The 21,161-nt window shown below is 35.6% G+C and overlaps 1 protein-coding gene across 1 annotated transcript; it reads left to right on the top strand.

Annotated features, from left to right (window-relative positions):
* Nucleotides 1–1,920: 1,920 nt before the first annotated feature.
* Nucleotides 1,921–12,519, top strand: si:ch73-109d9.3 (zinc finger protein 354B). Its single transcript, XM_059328960.1, has 4 exons — nucleotides 1,921–2,711; nucleotides 3,058–3,197; nucleotides 5,868–5,967; nucleotides 6,698–12,519. The coding sequence occupies exons 1-4, from the start codon at nucleotides 2,414–2,416 to the stop codon at nucleotides 7,867–7,869; spliced, it is 1,710 nt and encodes a 569-aa protein (XP_059184943.1). The 5' UTR covers nucleotides 1,921–2,413; the 3' UTR covers nucleotides 7,870–12,519.
* The last annotated feature ends 8,642 nt before the right edge of the window (nucleotides 12,520–21,161 follow it).

Here is a 21,161-nt window from a genome sequence, read left to right as displayed (position 1 = left end):
TTCATAGAAAGTGTCACTGGACATTTAAAAATCTGTCCGGGGGGGCAGGGGTAAATAAGCCATGGAAGTTTTTTATTTTCTTCTCTTCAATTCCAAGTCCTTAGATTTTTATTAAAAACTTTTATCGCTATAAAAACAAATATAGGACAAATATAAAATACACGTTTCTTGTGTTTGATGAAATGTCTTCTTTGTACCCATTTATCCTTTATCCTTAACTGATTATCTGAACGCGGGTCGCAGGGCAACAAGGCAACAGATCTCCAGACTATCACATGGCTGACACATAGAGACAGGCTCTCATTCACTCCTACGGACAACTTAGAGTCACCAATTAAACCTTTTGGGACTATGGGAGGAACCCAGAGGAACCCACACTGACATGGGGAGAACATGCAAACTGCACACAGAAGAGCCACAAGCCGGAGTCGAACCGACGACCCTCCTGCTGAGAACACCACCGTGTAGCCCTGTACCCAGTTATTGCTGCATATCTTTTTACTGCAAAAAATGACAGACTTTAAGTTAAACTGAAAGTTACATTATCCTTGTGATCAAATTACAGATTCAAAATAAAAGAAAAAATGTTTCCTCTCAGATCTGCTTTTCTTAAATCAATGATTCACTTGAAAACTTTATAAGAAAATCACATTTTAGTCATTAGGGCCACGGGGAACTGGAGCACTATTGTTATACTGTGGATTTTTTCTTCTTCCTCTTCCGGACACAATTTCGTCCCGCTACTAGTATATATCAAAACAAAACAAAAATTATATATCAAAATGTGCGGTTTGACCGGGATCGGTGTGCTATTACTTAGATTTTTAAACATCTACTTCTCCGGCATAATATCACCTAGAGACTTAAACTTTAAACAGTAGACACAAGTCTTATGTATCGGTGTATTAATCCACGTTTCGATAGGTCATATAGTTTTTTATCAATCCCTGTTCAATGACCATGATCATTTTGGGAGAAATTCTGAGATTATAATGGGTGTGTATTGCATGGAATGTTCGCGTCACAGTGTGTGACATCATCGCCAGAGTGTAGAGGGAGAGAAAAAATTGTCAAAAAGTTAATTTGAAAACTGCGCTCCAGGCCGCAAATTCCACTCTACAGAAATAATTTATAAATAGAAACGTAGGAAAATTTGTCTTCTTACTCACAATCCTCTGGTAAAGCTGTCAGAGTTTGGGCGTAGGACGCAGTGAGTTTGCTAGTTTTTATTACTTTTTATTTTTTGGAAAATGCTTAGTTTTAGTTTAGTTTTTATTAGTTGTAGTTTAGTTTTTATTAGTTTTAGTGTTTTTGTAATGGGGTTTTTGTTGGGTGCGAGATTCAATAAGGTCACAATAAATGTTTCCTTTATTTCCTTTGTCTGATCCATCTCAGCCCCAATAAGTTTATTAAGTCATAAAACCAGATAGATAAAATAGATTTCATATCAACCAAAAAGGAAAGTATGAAAAAAATTTGACAAAGACGAAAATGAAGGACATTTTCACTATAATTTTTTTAGTTAGTTTTGTAACCACAAAATACAGTTTCAGTTAGTTATCGTTTTTTTTAAAAACTCTTGTGTTCATTTTTATCTCAGTTAACAAAAACGTTTTTTCAATTCTAGTTTTCATTATTTCGTTAGTTTTTCGTGAACTATCATAACCTTGGTACCTATATATCCTAAAATTGGTCAAAAAATATAATTTCACTTTTTGCCTCCAATAAACCATCGCAATAGAACGTGGATATATTGTCCCAAAATATGTGTACAAAAAGTAAAACGCACCCGTATTTTAAACAGTGAATGAAATAACAAGGAATGTTTGGAGCAGCCTATGGGTTTCCCTTTATTAAAACGCGTTTCGTTATTCACAGACTTCAGGTAAGGCCACCGTACTACGTTACTAATGACGTAATGACGTCACGAGCAAAAACAAGGACCACAGGCGAAAGCTAGCTCCGTTAGATGCTCAACGCTCATGAAATTGATTAACGTTACGTTAACTTCGGTTACTGATAAACACGAGGGTAAAAAGGTAAACATCTCAGGCGGGAATATGGTTTTTATAGCTCGCAGCTTTGTCCGTTTTGTTGACGGTTTGTCGCTGCTAACGTTAGCGAGCTAAGAAGTCACTTTAGCTATCTGGCTAGGTGACAATTTAGATTAACATGAAGGCTTTTCGTGTCAACAAATAGCTTGTTGGACAGAGTTAGTCCAACCTTTGAACGTGTATAATTCAATGAATATGTGTTAGTAGTTCTGTATCTGAAATACCAACAACAACAAGTGGGTGTGTAGCCTAGATAATGGTGCGCAACGTAAACAACCTGTGGTAGCATTTTCCCAGAAAGGATTTCTTCTCCATCACTTTTATTTTCTCCAAACGCGGGATTTTGGTCGCCACAGCTCATGATGGCGGACCTGGACACCCTGATTGTCACCTTCCAGACCCAGCTGTCGGATGTGATGGAGACGGTGGTGAAGACAGCCATGTATGAGGTCACCAGGCTGGTGGAGGACGGCTTCTTGGAGGAGGTGCAGCGCAGGAACCGGGAGGTGGAGACCCTGAGGAGGCAGCTGCAGCGGGCCGAGAGGAAACTAAGTGAGCATAAAGGAGCCAAATCTGGTCGGTGTGTTGACTGTGCAAAGGAGGATGTGGAGCTGTGCTGTGAAGCTGCAGGAGAAAGGCCCAGAGAGCAACAGGATGGTGAGAACAGACACAGTGATTATGTATTGACGTATACAAATCTTATTTTTTATTTAACCAGGAAATATCCCATTGAGATTAAGAACCTCTTTTTCAAGGGAGCCCTGGCTAAGAGGCAGCAAACACAAAATACAGTTGCATATTTACACAAGACCGGGATTCATACGGGTGCTTGAAATAATTGAAAATGCTTAAATGTTGTATTTTCAAGGTTTGAAAAGTGCTTGGATTTTGGATAAAGTGCTTAAAAATGCTAGGTGATCAGTAAAGAGCTGGGTCTTCAGCCTCTTTTTGACTACAAAGCAGTCGGCATTATGTTGGACTAATTAACCACCCGTTTTTTCAGACATGTTTGGGTCCTGTGTGAAAGAAGAGGGTGAATGTGTGGACAGGTGGGCACTAAGCCACAAACAGGAAGTCATCCCAGAGTCCACACAGGCACCAGACAGTCCTTCATCCACCAACAGCCCTGAGAGGAAATCTGAGGTGGGTCCAAGGACGATCCCTGACTTACTCTCAGTGATACGACAGTATTGTGTTCTGAGAACCTTTATGCACATCTTCTGAGCCAATGACATTCTGCCAGTGGTGGAAAGTAACTAAGTACATTTACTTAAGTACTGTACTTAAGTACCATTTTGAGGTACTTGTTCTTTACTTGAGTATTTCCATTTTATGTTACTTTGTACTTCTACTCCACTACATTTTGAAGCAAATATTGGACTTTTTACTTACTATATTAAGCTGACAGCTTTAGTTACTTTTCAGGTGAAGATTTAACATGAAAAACATGAAACATTTAAAGTGATGAGAATTTTTTTTAAATTAAACCTCATAACAGTACATTAAGTCGTTTAAATGAGCCCTACCTTGAGAAGATTCAAACACTGCTTACATAAATGCATCAATAATAATAATAATCCAATAATACATGTGTAATATATTAAACAATCTGAGTGGGTCCATTCTGCATGATAAGTACTTTTACTTTTGATACTTTAAGTACATTTTGATGCTGATACTTTTATACTTTTACTTCAAAAAGCCTCGAATGCAGGACTTTACTTGTAGTGGAGTAATTCTACAGCGTGGTATTAGTACTTTTACCTAAGTAAAAGATCTGATTACTTCTTCCACCACTGCATTCTGCATCCGTAGCAGACGGCTTTCTGCTCTCACACTCTTTATTGTGAAATAAGTGAGATGTAGTTGAGTATCTTTGGAGTTTATTCTTCACACAAAAAACCCAGGCGTTACACACAGGAACCACACAGATACTCTCCACCCTCCACTTTGAATACACAGCTCTTTCACATGTCACACTATAAATGGTATAACATATACCAGGGGTAGGCAACCTGCGGCTCTGGAGCCACATGTGGCTCTTCAGGCCATCCGCAGTGGCTCCCTGTGGCTGTGACAAAAAACAAAACAAAAAAAAATGTACATTTTAATTTTCATTTATCACTGGTGTGGGCCCAAAGCAATTTGTATTCTTCAATTGTAAAAATGTGGAGCTTATATAGGCAATAAAGCATTTTTTAAAAACACATTAGACAACTAAAATGTGCATCGTAGCTTACAATATCTTAAAAAGATTTAACCTATACATTTTGCCAACTTTAAGTCTAGCTTTGAAGTCTAGCTTTCGATTCCAAACTCCAAAATCATATCAATAAATGCTCATTTTGACCAATTAGTCATGTTGGTAGACTAATTTAGACTCAGGAGATGATTTTATTTTTATTCAAATTAGGTTTGCGGCTCGATTCCGACAATTTTTCTCTTATTTTGACCAACAATGGCTCTTTTGTTGGTAAAGGTTGCCAACCCCTGACCTATACTATACTAGTGGTCGACCGATTCAGGTTTTTTAAGGCCGATACCGATTATTTTGACATCAGTCTTAACCGATCCCCGATATGTGCTGCTGTCTTTTTTTGGGCCGATTCTTGAAGTCGATATTGCCTTTTCTCCCTCCATTGACATGATAAAAATGACACATTGATAACAAATGTTACACAAGTCTCAATTTAAACAAAAAAACGAAACATTTATTAACCCTTTATCAGGCAAAGAACTATATTTGGTAACTTCAGGTAATATTTCAAGAAAAAAGTTGCAAATTTACTAGATTAAAGTGACAAATCCACAAGAAAAAAAGTCGCAGATTTAAGAGATTTCAAGTGGCAAATCTGCACGAAAAAAGTCGCAGATTTACGAGAAAAAAGTGGGGAAAAAAGCAACTTTTTTCTCCCAGATTCACCACTTTAAATCTCATAAATCTATAAATAAAATCGAAGTATTTCAATGAGTGCCCTATTAAGGGTTAACAAAACAAACACAACATATTAACAGTTGGATAGCAAACAATGTGTATGTTGTTCTAGACCTGGAGGTGGTGGCGCCTCGGATGATCCACATATTTGATGTGTTTTTCTTTTTTCCGGTATCAGCAGCAGCTCACCAGAGAATGGAGATGTTGCACCGAGCCTTGCCTGCTGTTTCTCAGTGAAATGAGATCATTGATCGGCCACAGCACGCACGTATCGGCCGATGCCGATACAAGTAAAAAACGCAAATATCGGCCCGATATATCGGTCGACCTCTATACTATACTATAAATAATATGACAATACATAAACTCTCTTACACACATCTCCCACTGTCTAAAAAAATAATTTCACCCACATATAGTACAGGCCAAAAGTTTGGACGCACCTTCTCATTCAATGCGTTTCCTTTATTTTCATGACTATTGACATTGTAAATTCATCAAAACTATTAATGAACACATGTGGAATTATGTACTTAACAAAAAAGTGTGAAATAACTGAAAACATGTCTTATATTCTAGTAAGCAAAGGGTGGTTACTTTTGAGGAATCTAAAATACAAGACATGTTTTCAGTTATTTCACACTTTTTTTGTTAAGTACATAATTCCATATGTGTTCATTCATAGTTTTGATGCCTTCAGTGAGAATCTACAATGTAAATAGTCATGAAAATAAAGAAAAACGCATTGAATGAGAAGGTGTGTCCAAACTTTTGGCCTGTACTGTATCTCAGTTTTTATAGTGCAAAAATATTAAGAACATGAACTAAGTTAAACAAAACAAAAGCATATTAACTGGTGTATTCTTCCTGCTGTTCAGACAACAGATGAAGAAGACGTGTTGCCAGCCGCAGATGTGAAGCTAGAGGAAGTGAATAAGCCGTCTTGCTCTTCTGTACGTTGGAGCGCTCCTCTTGATGGTGAGTATCATCAGCTGGAGCTGATCATCATGGGACGTTGTTTTATTTGCACATTGAGCTTGAATATCTACAGTCATGGAAAAAAATATTAGAGCATTGTTTTCTTCAATTTCTTGTTCATTTTAATGTCTGCTACAACTAAAGGTACATTTGTTTGGACAAATATAATGATAACAACAAAAAATAGCTCATAAGAGCTTCATTTAAGCCATTTTCCAGGGTTTTCTTGATAATAACCAAAATCATTATCAAGAAAAAACATGGAAAATGGCTAGATATCAGCTCTTAAATTAAACTCTTATGAGCTATTTCTGTTGACTACTGTTACTACTCCAAAGAGAAGTGTGTATACTGTGGAATGTATATGTGAGAGAAAGTGGGAGACAGTTTTAACATTTTTTAGGCTGTTATTCTCTAATTAGTCTTTGTATATGGATAATGCATTAGCTTAATTGGTTAATAGTAGGTTAAATACTTACAGAAGAGCCATAATGAATGTAATATTCTTTCTTTCTTGATGCATTTCTGGAAAAAAAATGCAGTTGAACATTGTAGTATGCTTTATTTCATCATAATATTTAAGCCCTTAAGGGTATTTTGTCCCGTCAGTTGTGTTTTTTGGTTATTCTGAGACTTTTTTTGCCCACCTTAATTCCTGACACTGTTTTTACAAATTGAAAAGGGCAATAGAAGTCTTAAATGAAACTCCTGTTTGTGTTCATTTCTTTAGGTGAAGCAGGATCTGAATCCTGCAGCGCTGCTGATATGACTGAGGTCCAACAGAACCAGACCCAAGAGAACAGCGAGGAACTGTTGAGGGATGTTATCAAGCAAGACCTGCAGATCTCCGCTCCGTATGTTTTCTCTGAAGACCAGGAGGAAACCTACATGGCTACAGATCCATCTTTAGAGGGGGACGGTGCTTGGGCTGATCTCACTGTCACAACAGCTGGATTACTGCAGAACAACAGACTCGCAACAGAAAAGGAGTGTGATCCAGCGAAAAGCAGAGGACCTCTGAAGCAAACAGAACACGAGCTGTCCAGCTGTGTCACAGCAGATGTGGATACAGCCAGCAGGGATCAGATGTCAGCGTCAGCGTCCCCTCAGGCAAGACCGCCAAACAGCGAGGCGCTGGGTGTGACTATCAAACAGGAAGTTATTGTCGATTCTGATGAGTGCGTGGAGAGTCAGCGTAAAGAAAAGAAACCGACAAAGACTACGGCGTCTATGGCGTCTTTCTCAGTAAAACAGCACAGATTGAGCTCCGAAGCACTTAAACAGAACCATATTTCCCAAAAAGCAACAGTGCAAGAGACTCATATGAAGCTGCATCCCAAAGCGGGTTCAGGTCTCAGGTTGCACGCGGCGATCCAGCACCTCCACCGGCCCATGAAGAAGATCTCCCACACACACTCACACAGCACCAGCACAACACTTCCTGTAGCTCACTCAAACCTAAATCCTCTCACCCGAACTCCCTCAACATCCAAAGCCGCTCCTCCTCCTCCTCCTCCCCCTCCTCCTCCTCTCTCTGCTAACCGAACTAGCGCCCCGTGGGTTAGCATCAAAACACACCTGACTGCAAACTCGCACCACGCCAACCCGTTGCCCCACCCGGACTCCCACCCCCACGCCGGCCCCAGGCACCTCCTGCGCTGCGGCCAGTGTGGGAAGTGTTTCCCCCACCCCAGCAACCTGAAGGCCCACCTGCAGACTCACACGGGCGAGCGGCCGTTCTGCTGCTCGCTCTGCGGCCGCAGCTTCACAAAGCTGAGCAACCTGAAGGCCCACCGGAGGGTTCACACGGGAGAGAGACCCTACTGCTGCTTGGCTTGTGGCAAGCGCTTCACTCAGAAATGTAACCTGAAACGACACCAGAGGATCCATCTGGATGTATGATGACGGCCAGACAGTGAGAACAAAGTGTGGTGTGTTTGTGTCTTTTAGATTAAAGGGACAGTTTGAATTTATTCGAGTTATTGGGGTTGTATGAGGTACTTATCCGTAGGCCTGTCACGATAACACATTCTTTAGGACGTAGGGTTGTCACGATACTAAAATTTTCAACTCGATTCCGATACTCAGGAAAATATTCGATACTTGATACCATTTTCGATACCACAGGGATAAAAACAAACACCCCAAAATTTAACAGAAATGTTTTTATTAAAAAGAAAAATGCAACAGAACCACAGGTTAAATATTTATAATTAAAAACAGTTGTGCAAAAAGAAACTGCAACTATGATAACAAGCTTCAGGTCTGAGTTAGTGCAAAAAATACAATAAACAATAACAATTATAACAATATTTTGAGGTTGTATGCTGTGCAAAAGTATCGGTACTTTTGAAAATGAGTATCGTATCCGGATACAATGTTTTAGTATTGATTTTTTTTTGAGTAACCCTAAACGATAGTGTTGTGGAGACACAATGATTTTTTTAATCCCAAGAATATTAAATATTGGAATTGAAATGTGGAAAATAAATATTAAAACATCCTAGATAAATAAAACATAAATAAATAAACTACGATCAAAACAAATACAATAAACTCACGGGCCCTGAGATAAATATTATAGTATTATATATTATAAATAATATGTATAAACAGCTGTTTATACATTTGCAGTATCACTGAAAAAGCACAAAAAGTCTGCGTTATAATGCGTCCACTGAAAGAGAGGGGTGGCTCCTTTAAGAGGCACGACAGTCAGTGCTAACAGGCTAACAGTTAGCTCTGGAGCAGTACAGTGTGTATGTGCTGCTCCTGCAGGAGGTGTTCACTTAGCGACCTCTGTTTGTTTACAACAACACTCTGTGCACGGTTAGTGAGTCCACAAAAACTACCGCATCCATTTTTATACATCAAACGATAAGTCGATATATTGACTATATCGTGACAGGCCTACTTCTCCATAGTCATACTTAAAAAAGATGGCGGTCGGCACAGCTGTTTCTTGGAGAAGCCAACTGAAGTAATGGCAAAGAAGCTAAACAATTTACTGTACGAGGCAGCAGCTACTTTAGCTACCTGAAACAATCTTAAGTTTAAGTTTACGCTACATTGAGAATATTTCCACCGCTTTGCCTTGCCATCACAGTCCTTTTTATGTTTAAACCGGAAAATTAAAGCTGGTCTATGTTCTCATCAAAGCCACCAGACTCTATTGACAAAAACAATAAGTAATATTACCTTTTAGAACACAGGAGTTCCTGGTCAACCACTAACGTTGGTGGGTTAGTTTGTGTGAATTATTGTGTACTAAGGTGTGAGAGTACTTCTCCAGAGACTGTGGTTTAGTCAAAAATGTAATACATGGTATGCACATGGTTTTCTTGATAATAACCAAAATCATTATCAGTTGTGTCTTTTTATTGGTCATTATGCGGCTTTTTTGGTTGATTTGTCTTTTTTTGGTCAATTTGTGTCTTTTTTTTTTTTGGTCATTTTACGTCTTTTTTTTTTGTTGGTCATTTTACGTCTTTTTGGTCATTTTGTATTCTTTTTTGGTCATTTTACGTCTTTTTGGTCAATTTGTGTCTTTTTTGGTTATTATGATTTTGGTTATTATCAAGAAAACCATGTTAAATATCTAGATATCAGCTATGAATTATTTTTATTGTTATCGTTATATTTGTCCAAAAAAATGTACCAGGCATTAAAATGAACAAGAAATTAAAGAAAAAGGGTGTTCTAATAATTTTTTTCATGACTGTAGGTCATCAGCCTCAAAAATCCCATATCAGTCTGTTCCTAATAAGACAAACTGATTGCTGCAGCGGTAAACCACCAACTAGCATGTTCTGCTAAGTCAAATGTGGCTTTGATGAGTGCTAAGATAACAGCGTGCTGACAGGGCGGTCTCATGGCAAGGTAAAGCAATGAAAATACTCCAAATATAGCATACACTTAAACTGATATTGATTTTTTTAGGTGACTAAAATATGTCCAGCTACTACTTTCATCCACAGCAGTTCAGTGCTTCTCTTTCTGCTTCTCCACACTGGGGCTGTGCTGATCGCCATCTACTGTTTACAGGTACATCTCAAAAAATTAGAATATCATGATGATGTTCAATATTTTTTGTCAATCATTTCAGAAAGTGAAACTCATACAATATATAGATTCATTACACAGAGAGTGAAATATTTCAAGCCTGTTTTTCTTGTAAATTTGTAATTTTTTTTTCTTAAATTTGTCATATTTCTCATGAATTTTTAGATTTTTTTTCTCATAAATTTGTATTTTTTTGTCTTGAATTTTTGAATTTTTCTCTTAAATTTATGTTTTTTTTTCTCTTAAATTTGTGATTTTTTTCTCACAAAATTTGTGATTTTTTTCTCATACATTTTAGATTTTTTCTCTTAAGTTTGTGAATTTTTTTCTCTTAAATTTGTGATGTTTTTTCTCTTTAAATTTGAATTTTTTTACCGTAAATTTGAGAATTTTTTTTCTCATAAATTTGTTATTTGTTTTTTCTTGTAATTTTGATGATTCTGGCTTAGAGAAAATAGAATATTGCTGGTCAGTGTAATATGCTGGTCCTGGGTCAATGGTGGTTTGGGGCCATGTCCTCTGCTGGTGTTGGTCCACAGTGTTTCCTGAAGTCCACAGTCAACATAGCAGCCATCTAGCAGGACATTTTAGCGCTCTTCAAAAGCAACATGGTGCTGTAGGCTGATTTCTATTGGCCAAAATATGCCACCAGAAACTGAATTAGAATCACATCATTTGAATTTGTATTGTTCAATTTGAATGATTGCATTTAAAAACTGAATCTGAATTGTAATTTGAAATTTAATTAATTAGTTTGGATCTGAACATTCAGTTCTAACAATTCAAATCCAGTTCGCAAAATTCAATTTAAATTTTCTTGTAACATTTGTTGCCACCCGGTTGCCATAGCACCTCTTCGGCCAATCCGTGGTCAAGCTAATCTAACTTTTTCCTCCGTTTCATGGCAAGTGGCAACCGGGTGGCAACAAATGTTACAAAAGAAAACGGAGGTGCTGATTGGCCGAAGAGGCGCTATGGCAACCGGGTGGCAACAAATGTTACAAAAGAAAACGGAGGTGCTGATTGGCCAAAGAGGCGCTATGGCAACCGGGTGGCAAAAGATGTTACAAAAGAAAACAGAGGTGCTGATTGCCAAAGAGGCGCTATGGCAACCGGGTGGCAACAGATGTTACAAAAGAAAACGGAGGGGCTGATTGGCCGAAAAGGCGCTCTGCCTCAACTACCCGGATGTTCGTCGCAGAAAATTGAAATTGAATTTTGCGAACTGAATTTGAATTGTGAGAACTGAATGTTCAGTTCCAAACTAAAACATTCAATTTCAAATAACAATTCAGATTTAGTTTTTCAATGCGATGATTCAAATTGAACAATACAAATTAAAATTATATGATTCAAATTCAGTTTCTGTCGGCAGATATTTCAGCCCATAGATCTCCTCCATGCCACCAAGTATTCATGCAGTAATTCATGCAAAAGGAGCCCAACCAAGTATTGATGTATAGAAATGAACAGACTTATCAGAAGCCTGACATTTATGTTTAAAATATCCTTTTTCTTTATTGATCTTATGTAATATTCTAATTTTCTGAGACACTGAGTTTTGTGTTTTCATTATCTCTAAGCCAGAATCATCAAAATTACACGAAAAACAGGCTTGAAATATTTCACTCTACGTGTAATGAAACTATATAATGTATGAGTTTCACGTTCTGAAATGATTGACAAAAAATATTGAACTTTTTCACAATTTTTTGAGATGTACCTGTATGTATGTACATGTACCTCATTCCTCACAGTTCCATAAGTCCAAACTATCCCTTTAAGATGCTTTAAGTGTTTCTTTTGCAATGTTTGAGATTGCAAAAATGCTTCTTGTGTACACGTCTGTTGAAGTGATCGTCCCGAGTTCTTCTGTGCATTCCAGATGATTCATCTAGTAACTTATTGTCGTGTTATTAAAGAACGGAGAGTAGCGTGTTGTGAATCATGCACAGCCGTAGGTCAGCTGTCAGTTGGTCAATAAATATTTATTCTGTGAATACAAGTCAAACTGATTGTTCTTTTTTATCAAATGCAAATGAAACTCCACAATTCAACACAATGGAAACGCAGCATGAGTCTTTCTGATGATGGATCATATTTATCAACCTGCTGAAAGGAACATTTTAGACTTGGGTTGAGTAATAAAAGGAAATATTCTTCACTTTAATTTAAACTCAAACGTAAGTGTAAATTATTTACTGAATTAATTACATCTTGAAAATACTTTTATGGAATTAAATAAAGCTCCAGAGGGAGATGGAAACAGGAGAGAAAACATATTCATCATGACTTCTGAATAATACATTAGTGGTGGCTACTTTTAGCCTATTTTTATTTCATTGAAACCACTTTTTATTAAAGAATTTATCTATTTATTTGGAGTTTCTATTTTGATTAATATATTATTTGATCCCTATATCTATGTATTTATATGTTCACATGTTAATTGCTGAATATATTAAGGATAAAAATATAGATTTTTTTGTATGAAAACAAGAATAGTAAGTGCAGGAGAGGTTTAAAAGCCCTATATGGGCTTATAAAAAGCATCTCCCCATGAAATATACAAAAATTAAAAAATGAATTAACAACAACAATGAGAGAAAGCAACAACAAATAACAACAAAAAAAGAAAAATAGTTCAAATTGCAGATTTATATTAAACGAACAAAGAAGGGCAGATGTTGGGTTGATTCTGAATAACTACTCCTGTTTTTCCTGATTCATATTTTTTTGTAAAGTATTTGATTTGATGATGATTTTACCATCTAAGCAAATATGCAAATTGATATTAAATTTTTTATTAGTTTTTTAAAGAAAAACCCATGGAAAGAAAATCTAAAACTAAGAACAAAGAAAAAAAATATGCATGAATGCCACTGATTTAAATATGTAGATTAGAGTGTAACGTTTTCTGCATTAAAATGTCTAAAAATTAATAGACCTTTTTTATAAATGTTGTTGAGTTGTGAACTTCTACTATCCAAAATGTTTCCGACAAGGTTCAAACCAGAATAACCTTGAATTTAATTCAAGGTTACAGTCGTCTGTCAACTGTCAACACCACATGTTCTCTGCATGTGTCAACGTTGTCACCCAAAGATGTCATAAATTGAATTTTTACAATATATTTGGCTGTTTTTAACGCTGTATTTTACCAGAATGAAGTTAACCCTTTGGAGTTTGGGGCTATTTTTGACTCCTTTTCATTCTGCCTGTATAAACCACTCGTCGTTTTATTTTTCAGCACAACCTCACCAATATGACCTGATCATTTTTTCATTTTGACTTACTGGATCAACAATTTGAATACAAAACAACATACCAAAAACACACAAAAAAATGACAAAAAACACATAAAAAAGACATAAATGCACACAAAAAACATACCAAAAACACACAAAAACACTTTTATTACAAAAAAGACACACTCAAGACACACAAAAACACACCGAAAACACATGCATTAAAAAAAAAAACACACACACACACACACAAAAAAAAAAACATACATCAAACACACACAAAAACAAACAGAAAAAAACACAAAAAACATACTAAAAATACAAAAAAACACCTAAAATAAAAAAATGCACAACCAAATACAAAAAACACATAAAAATACACAAAAATCACAAAAAACACTAAACATAAAATATTACATTAAAATGCTGAATGCACACAGCAGAAATTGAAAATATCTGCAAAAAAGGGGGAAAATAACACTTTACACTTGGTCGAGGTGGGTTTTTTTTCTTTCTTTCTACCTATCTATCTATCTATCTATCTATCTATCTATCTATCTATCTATCTATCTATCTATCTATCTATGTGATATTGTGCATTCTTACAACTTTAGTATGATTTATCTCTGCTAACATTGCAGTAAACAGCAATTAGATGGCTGAATTTACATCTTGAGCTCTGTTAGGAAGTTTACAAAAGCTGCTCCAAAGATACCTTCCTATCAGTTTTACAGCACTATTGTAGTACCTTAATTGGCCACTTGGTGTCAGCCTTTCGCCTGACTGTTCCAACATCAGGACTACAGCCAAGAAGATATTAGTCCTGTTGTCTGGCTACAGAGAGAAAAGACTATTCTCAAGAAAAACCATCCCATTAGAGTAACTATTCATGGTTACACTGAAGACACTGTTTTAGTCCCTCTGTGCCCACTCATGTATGTGTGTATGTATGTGTGTGTGTGTGTGTGTGTGTGTGTCTGTGCGTGTGCATTACATATCTCATGTTCAGGATTAAGCTTCATGTGCCGATCTGTAGTTAGAGTCAGAGCAGCACAGTGCAGGTGGTACAACCGATAACATTTTAATCTTATTTTGAAGGTGAGGAAATAAGCTAGCAGAGGCTAAACCCTCTCTCTCTCTCTCTCTCTCTCTCTCTCTCTGTGTGTGTGTATTAAAGCTGTGCTTCTGTCTCTAGATGATATCTTTACTTTTTGATGTTTGAACCGAATAACAAGAGAAGTTATCTATGAAGAGCAATTGAGAAACATCTACTTAGCAGAATGTGCAGTGGACATAATATATGGGATGTGTGTGTGTGTTTGTGTGTTCTGGTACTTCCTACATAGTGAGGACCGGGACAGGTTTTTAACCAACAGAGTGAGGACATTTTTGCAAAGTGAGGACATTTCGGCCGGTCTTCACATCTTTAAAGGCTTTTTTGTTTTTGTTTTAGGGGTTAAAGGTTACAATTAGGTTTATGTAAAGGTAACCATGTGTTAGGGAACAAGGTTATTATAGTTAACGGAAAGTAAAAATAAAAATGAGTTTTTAAAAAAAAATGAAACTGTATTGTGTGGTTACAAAACTAACTAAAACTAACTATAATTATAGTGAAAATGTCCTTCGTTTTGGTCTTTCTCAACTTTTTTCATACGTAATGAAGATGGATAAGACAAAGGAAATAAAGGCAAAATTTACTGTGACCTCTTTTAATCTCCCACCCAACAAATACCCCATTACAAAAAACTAAAACTAATAAAAACTAAACTAAAATTAAAGCATTTAAAAAAATACTAAACAAAAGCTAACAAACTCACTCTAAAAACTAATTAAAAATCATTTGAAAACAAAAATTCACAACAAAATTAAAACTAAAACGAATGAAAAATCCTAAACTATTATAACCTTGCAACGGAATTCACTGTTCCAATGAGGGACCTCACAAAGATAGAAGTACAAGAATGTGTGTGTGTGTGTGTGTGTGTGTGTGTGTGTGAGGGGGCTGTGAAGGCAGCTTGTTGGTTCTCAGTTGATTGAGTAGGAGTTCTGGCAGTATATATAAACACATTCTTGTACATTTGCCAACATACTACACTTTGTGTGTTTGTGTGTGTGTTTCACACCGACGAGCTCAAACATGAACTACAGTTTGTATGAAGCTCATTAGTTTTTCCTCTAATTGGATCACTGTGATGTCAGCTTGTCTTCTGAAGATGTTTAATTACTTAAAACACACACACACACACACCACTAAAGATATAGAATAATATGGTTCAGTAAAGAATACTAACTACTACTTAAAAAAACACAGCTATATAGTATTAAATTATATATAACATCTAGCTTTAAGTAATGGATATTAAATGTAAAGATGAAATAATATCTCCTAAATGGATATATATGGAAATTATTACTATTAATTAACTATTCAAAATATAGAATAATGGATGGATGTAACCCTCTTATATGTTACACACAGGACACAAAATGACTAAAAAAAAGACACAAAATGACCAAAAAAAGACACAAAATGACTAAAAAGACACACAATGACCAAAAAAGACACAAAATGACTAAAAAGACACAAAATGACCAAAAAAAGACACAAGATGACCAAAAAAGACACAAAATGACTAAAAAAGACACAAAATGACCAAAAAAAAAACCCCACAGAAGACACAAAATGACAAAAAAAAGACACAAAATGACCAAAAAAAGACACAAAAAACACATGAAAAGGATTAAAAAATGGACACAATAGCCCGAGACTGTTAGAGTTAAGTAATGGATATTAAACATCAAGATGTATAATGAAATTCTAAAATAGAACAATGAAGAATGTATAAAATATCCTGATTTTGAAGCTTTGCTTTTATATTCTTGGTTTTATTTTTTTATTTTGCTTCACTTTTCCCATTATTAACTCTTTAAGTTTGTTTTAATTTAAGTTGTATGTACTGTATATTATATGTCGGACCCCAGGAAGAATAGCTGCAGTTGTGCTGCAGCTAATGGGGATCCAAATAAAACAATAAAAGCCTCATCAAGAGAGACTGTTTCTGTGTTTCTTAGGCTTTTCTTTTACCAATGTCTAAAATCTGCTTCTAGCTAAGCTGGTGTTTGGTTGGATTCAGTTTAAAAAACAACAACACAAACAGTGGAAAAGGTCACAGAGAGAAAGAGAATAAATGGATTCAGACAGTGGTGGAATACTTAAAGAGGTTGTTGTAGTGACTTGAGGTGAACATGAGCAGCAGCCATGACTCTTATTGAAGAATCCCTGAGACACAAACTGAACCCCGGAGTGCTCTCTAACTATATTCTTACATTTTATTTTTGTTCTTTGGATACTTTCACTTTCAAAATGCATTTCCCTCCCCAACCAATATCCCAAAAATGATCAGAAATCACAAACAGGCTTATTTGCCTAGTAGGTTTTCACAATTGTTTATAATTATTCAAAAATAAACATACTAAGAGAAAAGTAAAAGTAAAAGGTGGACCTGCAAATAGTCATGAACTATAAAATTATTTTAAAAAATACAAAAGAATATGTACATTATACGTGTTTTTAAAAGATATATTGTTCTTATTTTTATAATGTTTTTTCCTATTTCATCTGGTATTGTTGTGATTATAATTTAAAACAAAATGGTCAAAATATGAGGGCAGGAAAGGAGAAATTAGCCATTGAGACCAAAACCGTTTTTTCTAACACACTGTAAATATATTTATTTCTGCTGTAAAGTTGGGCATTTCAACATGGGGGTCTATGGAGAATGACTCGCTTTTGAAGCCAGCCTCAAGTGGCCATTCGAGGAACTTCTGTTTTTGTCATTTCTGTGTTAAATTTATTTTTCAGCTCTAGAAGTTGCCCTTGATGTCTACACAAGCGCAGCATTTAGAAAAAATGCCGCAAAGACCACAACACAACAGAAGTGTTTCCAGAGGACACTTAAAAGAGATGCACACGTCTGGACACACATGTGATATTATCACGTTATTTCAAGATAATGGTTATTTCACGTCATAATGATCATAGTGTGCTAACGTTAGCCAGCGATCGATAGCATGCTAACGTTAGCGGCCAATCATAGCATGCTAACATTAGCGGCTGATCATATCGTGCTAACGTTAGCCTGTGATCGATAGCCGGCGATCGATAGAATGCTAACGTTAGCGGCTGATAATATCTTGCTAACGTTAGCCGACGATCGATAGCATGCTAACGTTAGCGGGCTACCAAAACCAAGACCAACTCGGTGCTGTTGATAGAGACCAACTAAAATGTGTATCATTCATTTATTTGATTTGTTTAACTGCAATGTACTATAAAAACTATAAATAAAACTATAAAAATAAACTACATCACTATGTGTTATACATACATATATATAAATATTATTGTTGTTAAATAACTGAATATAGTAAATTAACATAGGGAGAAGGGATTTCATAAGCTTTGGCTTCTTCCCACTCCTTTTGAACACAAATAAGTTTTGAGTCTTGTTGTTGTTTCATTTTGTGTTGTTGTCTTGTATTTATTGTTGTTAGTTTGTATTTAAATGTTCATCTTTTATTTTGTGTTCAAATAAATTCTCAATCAATCAATCAATCAATCAATCAATCAATCAATCAATCAATCAATCAATCAATCAGTCAACCAATCAATCAATCAATCAATCAATCAATCAATCAATCAATCAATCAATCAATCAATCAATCAATCAATCAACCAATCAATCAATCAATCAATCAATCAATCAATCATTCAATCAATCAATGTGATTGATACGGGCTAGCGGGCTAACGCTATATATCATGTTATAACATGAAAATATCATTATCATGAAATAACGTGATAATTTCACATTATAACGTTATACTGTGAAATTATCAAAATGTCCAGACATGTGCATCACTTTTAAGTGTCCTCTGGAAACACTTCTGTTGTGTTGTGGTCTTTGTCAGGGCCACCGTAGAATAGAACGGCAAAGTCCATATATGGAAATGCTGAACTTAAAAGTGAGAGCCTACTGTTCACTTCCCATCAGACCAACAGTTAACAAATGGTCTTTAAAGCATGATCACATGATCACAGTTTGCATGTGGACGAACAGATGAAACACTTAGAAAAATGTATGTTTTTAAAAATACCTGAAAACATGTAGTAAGAGTTTATTTACGGCCATCAAGAAAATAAACTCTGAACAAGCGACGTCTGAGCTGGAGGGCACCATAATATTTCTAATACTCTGAAAAAGTTAAAAACACCTCTATGGCTTTTTAAATATTCTTTGTTATTTAATAACACTCACAAATATTTGATATGACGTTAAATAGAAATGAAGTACAAATGCTTCCCCTGCTCTCCCAAAAAAGTAAGACGACTAATAATTTTCGTACGGTCCCTAAATGACCAATAAACTCGTTAAGTCCCACATACGCCAGAACCCCCAGTGTATTCCTTCACAATCAAGACTTGTTTTGCCCTCAGATCTCCCACTGTTTTTTAATATGTTTAAAATTATAACGCGTGCAGCTCAGCACCGTCGAGTGGTTTTTATCCACAGCCTTTCATTACCCAGGCTGTTAACGTCTCCCTGAGCTGGGAGAGACAAAGAAAATTATAAAAAGGGGCAGACATGAAAAAAAAAAACAGACAGACAGGAGGTGTGAGAGGATAATGCCACGTTGAATGAGAAGACAAAGAATTACAGTTTCTGGATAATTCCTGATATCACGTGGAATTGTCATCCAGTTACATCCTGTCTTTTTTTAAATTTACGGGGCAATCAGCAGTATTAGCGGTGCATGACTGGACTTGGGAAATAATGTCTTTTCCGACTTGAATTGATAGCTTTAAAAGGAACTTCTTCTTTTCTCTTCTGTGTCAAATCATTCCAATATTAAATTCAGTGCTTAACAGGCTATGGAGTGCACAGTGGAAGATTTGTGCCAAGTGTTGCAAGGCTAGTGTGCCTTATTCATAACACCTTCATATTTCATAAAAGCAGCTCAGGCAGAAGAAATTGAACTTTGATGTGTTCTTCATTCTAACTTTTATTCCCATTTGTGGTAAGTCCACTAAATCCATTAAGAGGGGTTTAAGTCCTTGAGCTTCACCTTCTTTTTATTGTGTATGAAAGAATAAGTGCAGCTGGAAGTCTCTGCTTGTTTCTCCTCAGATGAAAAGGGACTGAATGTATTTCTGTATTCACAAACACTGAGATCATTCCCACAGAGAGCTCCTCACTTTGGAATTATTTCTATTAAATAGTGACGGAAATTAATTAAGAGGTATAGCCCAGTTGGTATGATTTTAGATCTATTATATTTTCATCCATTCTCGTCCGCTTATCCGGGGCCGGGTCGCGAGGGCAGCAGCCTATATATTATTTCAGGTTGATAGGATATTTTTTGTGAGTACTGTATCCATATTCAACTAAGCTTCCAGTGCTGCTTTAATGCCTAAATTCTAGACCAGCAAAACATAATTTTATCGGTAACACTTTACAATAACAACTAAGTAATGTTTATAAATGGTTTATAAACCAATTATTAACCATTTACAAAGTGCTACATACATATTTAATCTTTAAATGTTTGCAACCAATTTCTTAAAGGTATATGAATAATTTCAAAATCATTAACATACTTAATATGGTGTTTAAAATGTTAAAACTAGTGCAACTAAAACTATTAATAAACTATTAATTATAATTTAATGGTTTGTCAATGGTAAAGTTACTATAAACTTACATTAATATACCATCTATTTGCCATTTATAAATTATTTAGTTAGTTAAACATTAATAAAAATATGTATTTACCATTCTAAATGGCCTATATACGGCTTATAAATGATGATTAAACATCTGTTTACCATTTATAAATGATGGTAATGTGGAGTGTTACCATTTTATCCACTAAACACTCATTGTTACAGACATCCATCATCCAAAGTAGTCAATTGCTACTTCTACTATTTCACGTTATTTCAATACTAGTTTTGCTTTTCTGAACTTGGGTTGTATGAGATACTAACTCAGCACTGCAAACAACATGAAACCTAACAAGTATTTTCTTCTTATATCTAATTAAATCCAATTGTGACCCTCGTGACGATATTTTGTGGCCCCCACCTTGATATGAAACTTTAATGTTAGTTTTATACGAATGGCACTTTACCGTGTTGTGTGGTGAACGTCCCTTTAATTACTTTTTTTGGTAATTTTGTGTCTTTTTTAAAAATAATTTTGTGTCTTTTTTGTCATTTTGTGTCTTTTTTGGTCCTTTTGTGTCTTTTTAAGTAATTCGTTTTTTCTGTAATTTTGTGTCTTTTTTGGTCATTTTGTGTCTTTTTTTTGGTAATTTTGTGTCCTTTTTTGGTCATTTTGTGTCTTTTATAAGTAATTTAATTTTTTTCTGTCATTTTGTGTCTTTTTTTGTCATTTTTTTGTCATTTTGTGTCTTTTTTTTAGTCATTTTGTGTCCTTTTTTGGTAATTTTGTGTCTTGTTTTGGTCATTTTGTGTCTCTTTTTGGTCATTTTGATACTGCCTCCAGTGCCCCCCAGATAATTAGAGTTTGAGAGCCCTGCTCGAAGCTAATAACATTTTATGTAATTTAGTAGAACTCCTATACAAATACAGAACAAAATACATTGTGAATATGTTCCCTTGTTACAAATAAGTGCTCCTCTTTTATGCTCAGAGAAGAGGATCGAGAGCACTCACTTGACATTGGGAGTTATTTATGAAAAATGAATTCATTTCTGTGTCTCTGTACACATATGTATGTATGTGTATGTATGTGTGTGTTTGTGTGTGTGTGTGTGTGTGTATAGAGAAAAAGCGAACAAAAGTCAAGCTACCAGTCGGGT

Source organism: Centropristis striata, chromosome 1 (genome assembly GCF_030273125.1).
Source record: "Centropristis striata isolate RG_2023a ecotype Rhode Island chromosome 1, C.striata_1.0, whole genome shotgun sequence".
Classification (NCBI taxonomy): domain Eukaryota; kingdom Metazoa; phylum Chordata; class Actinopteri; order Perciformes; family Serranidae; genus Centropristis; species Centropristis striata.
This window is presented reverse-complemented; position numbering and strand designations above follow the sequence as displayed.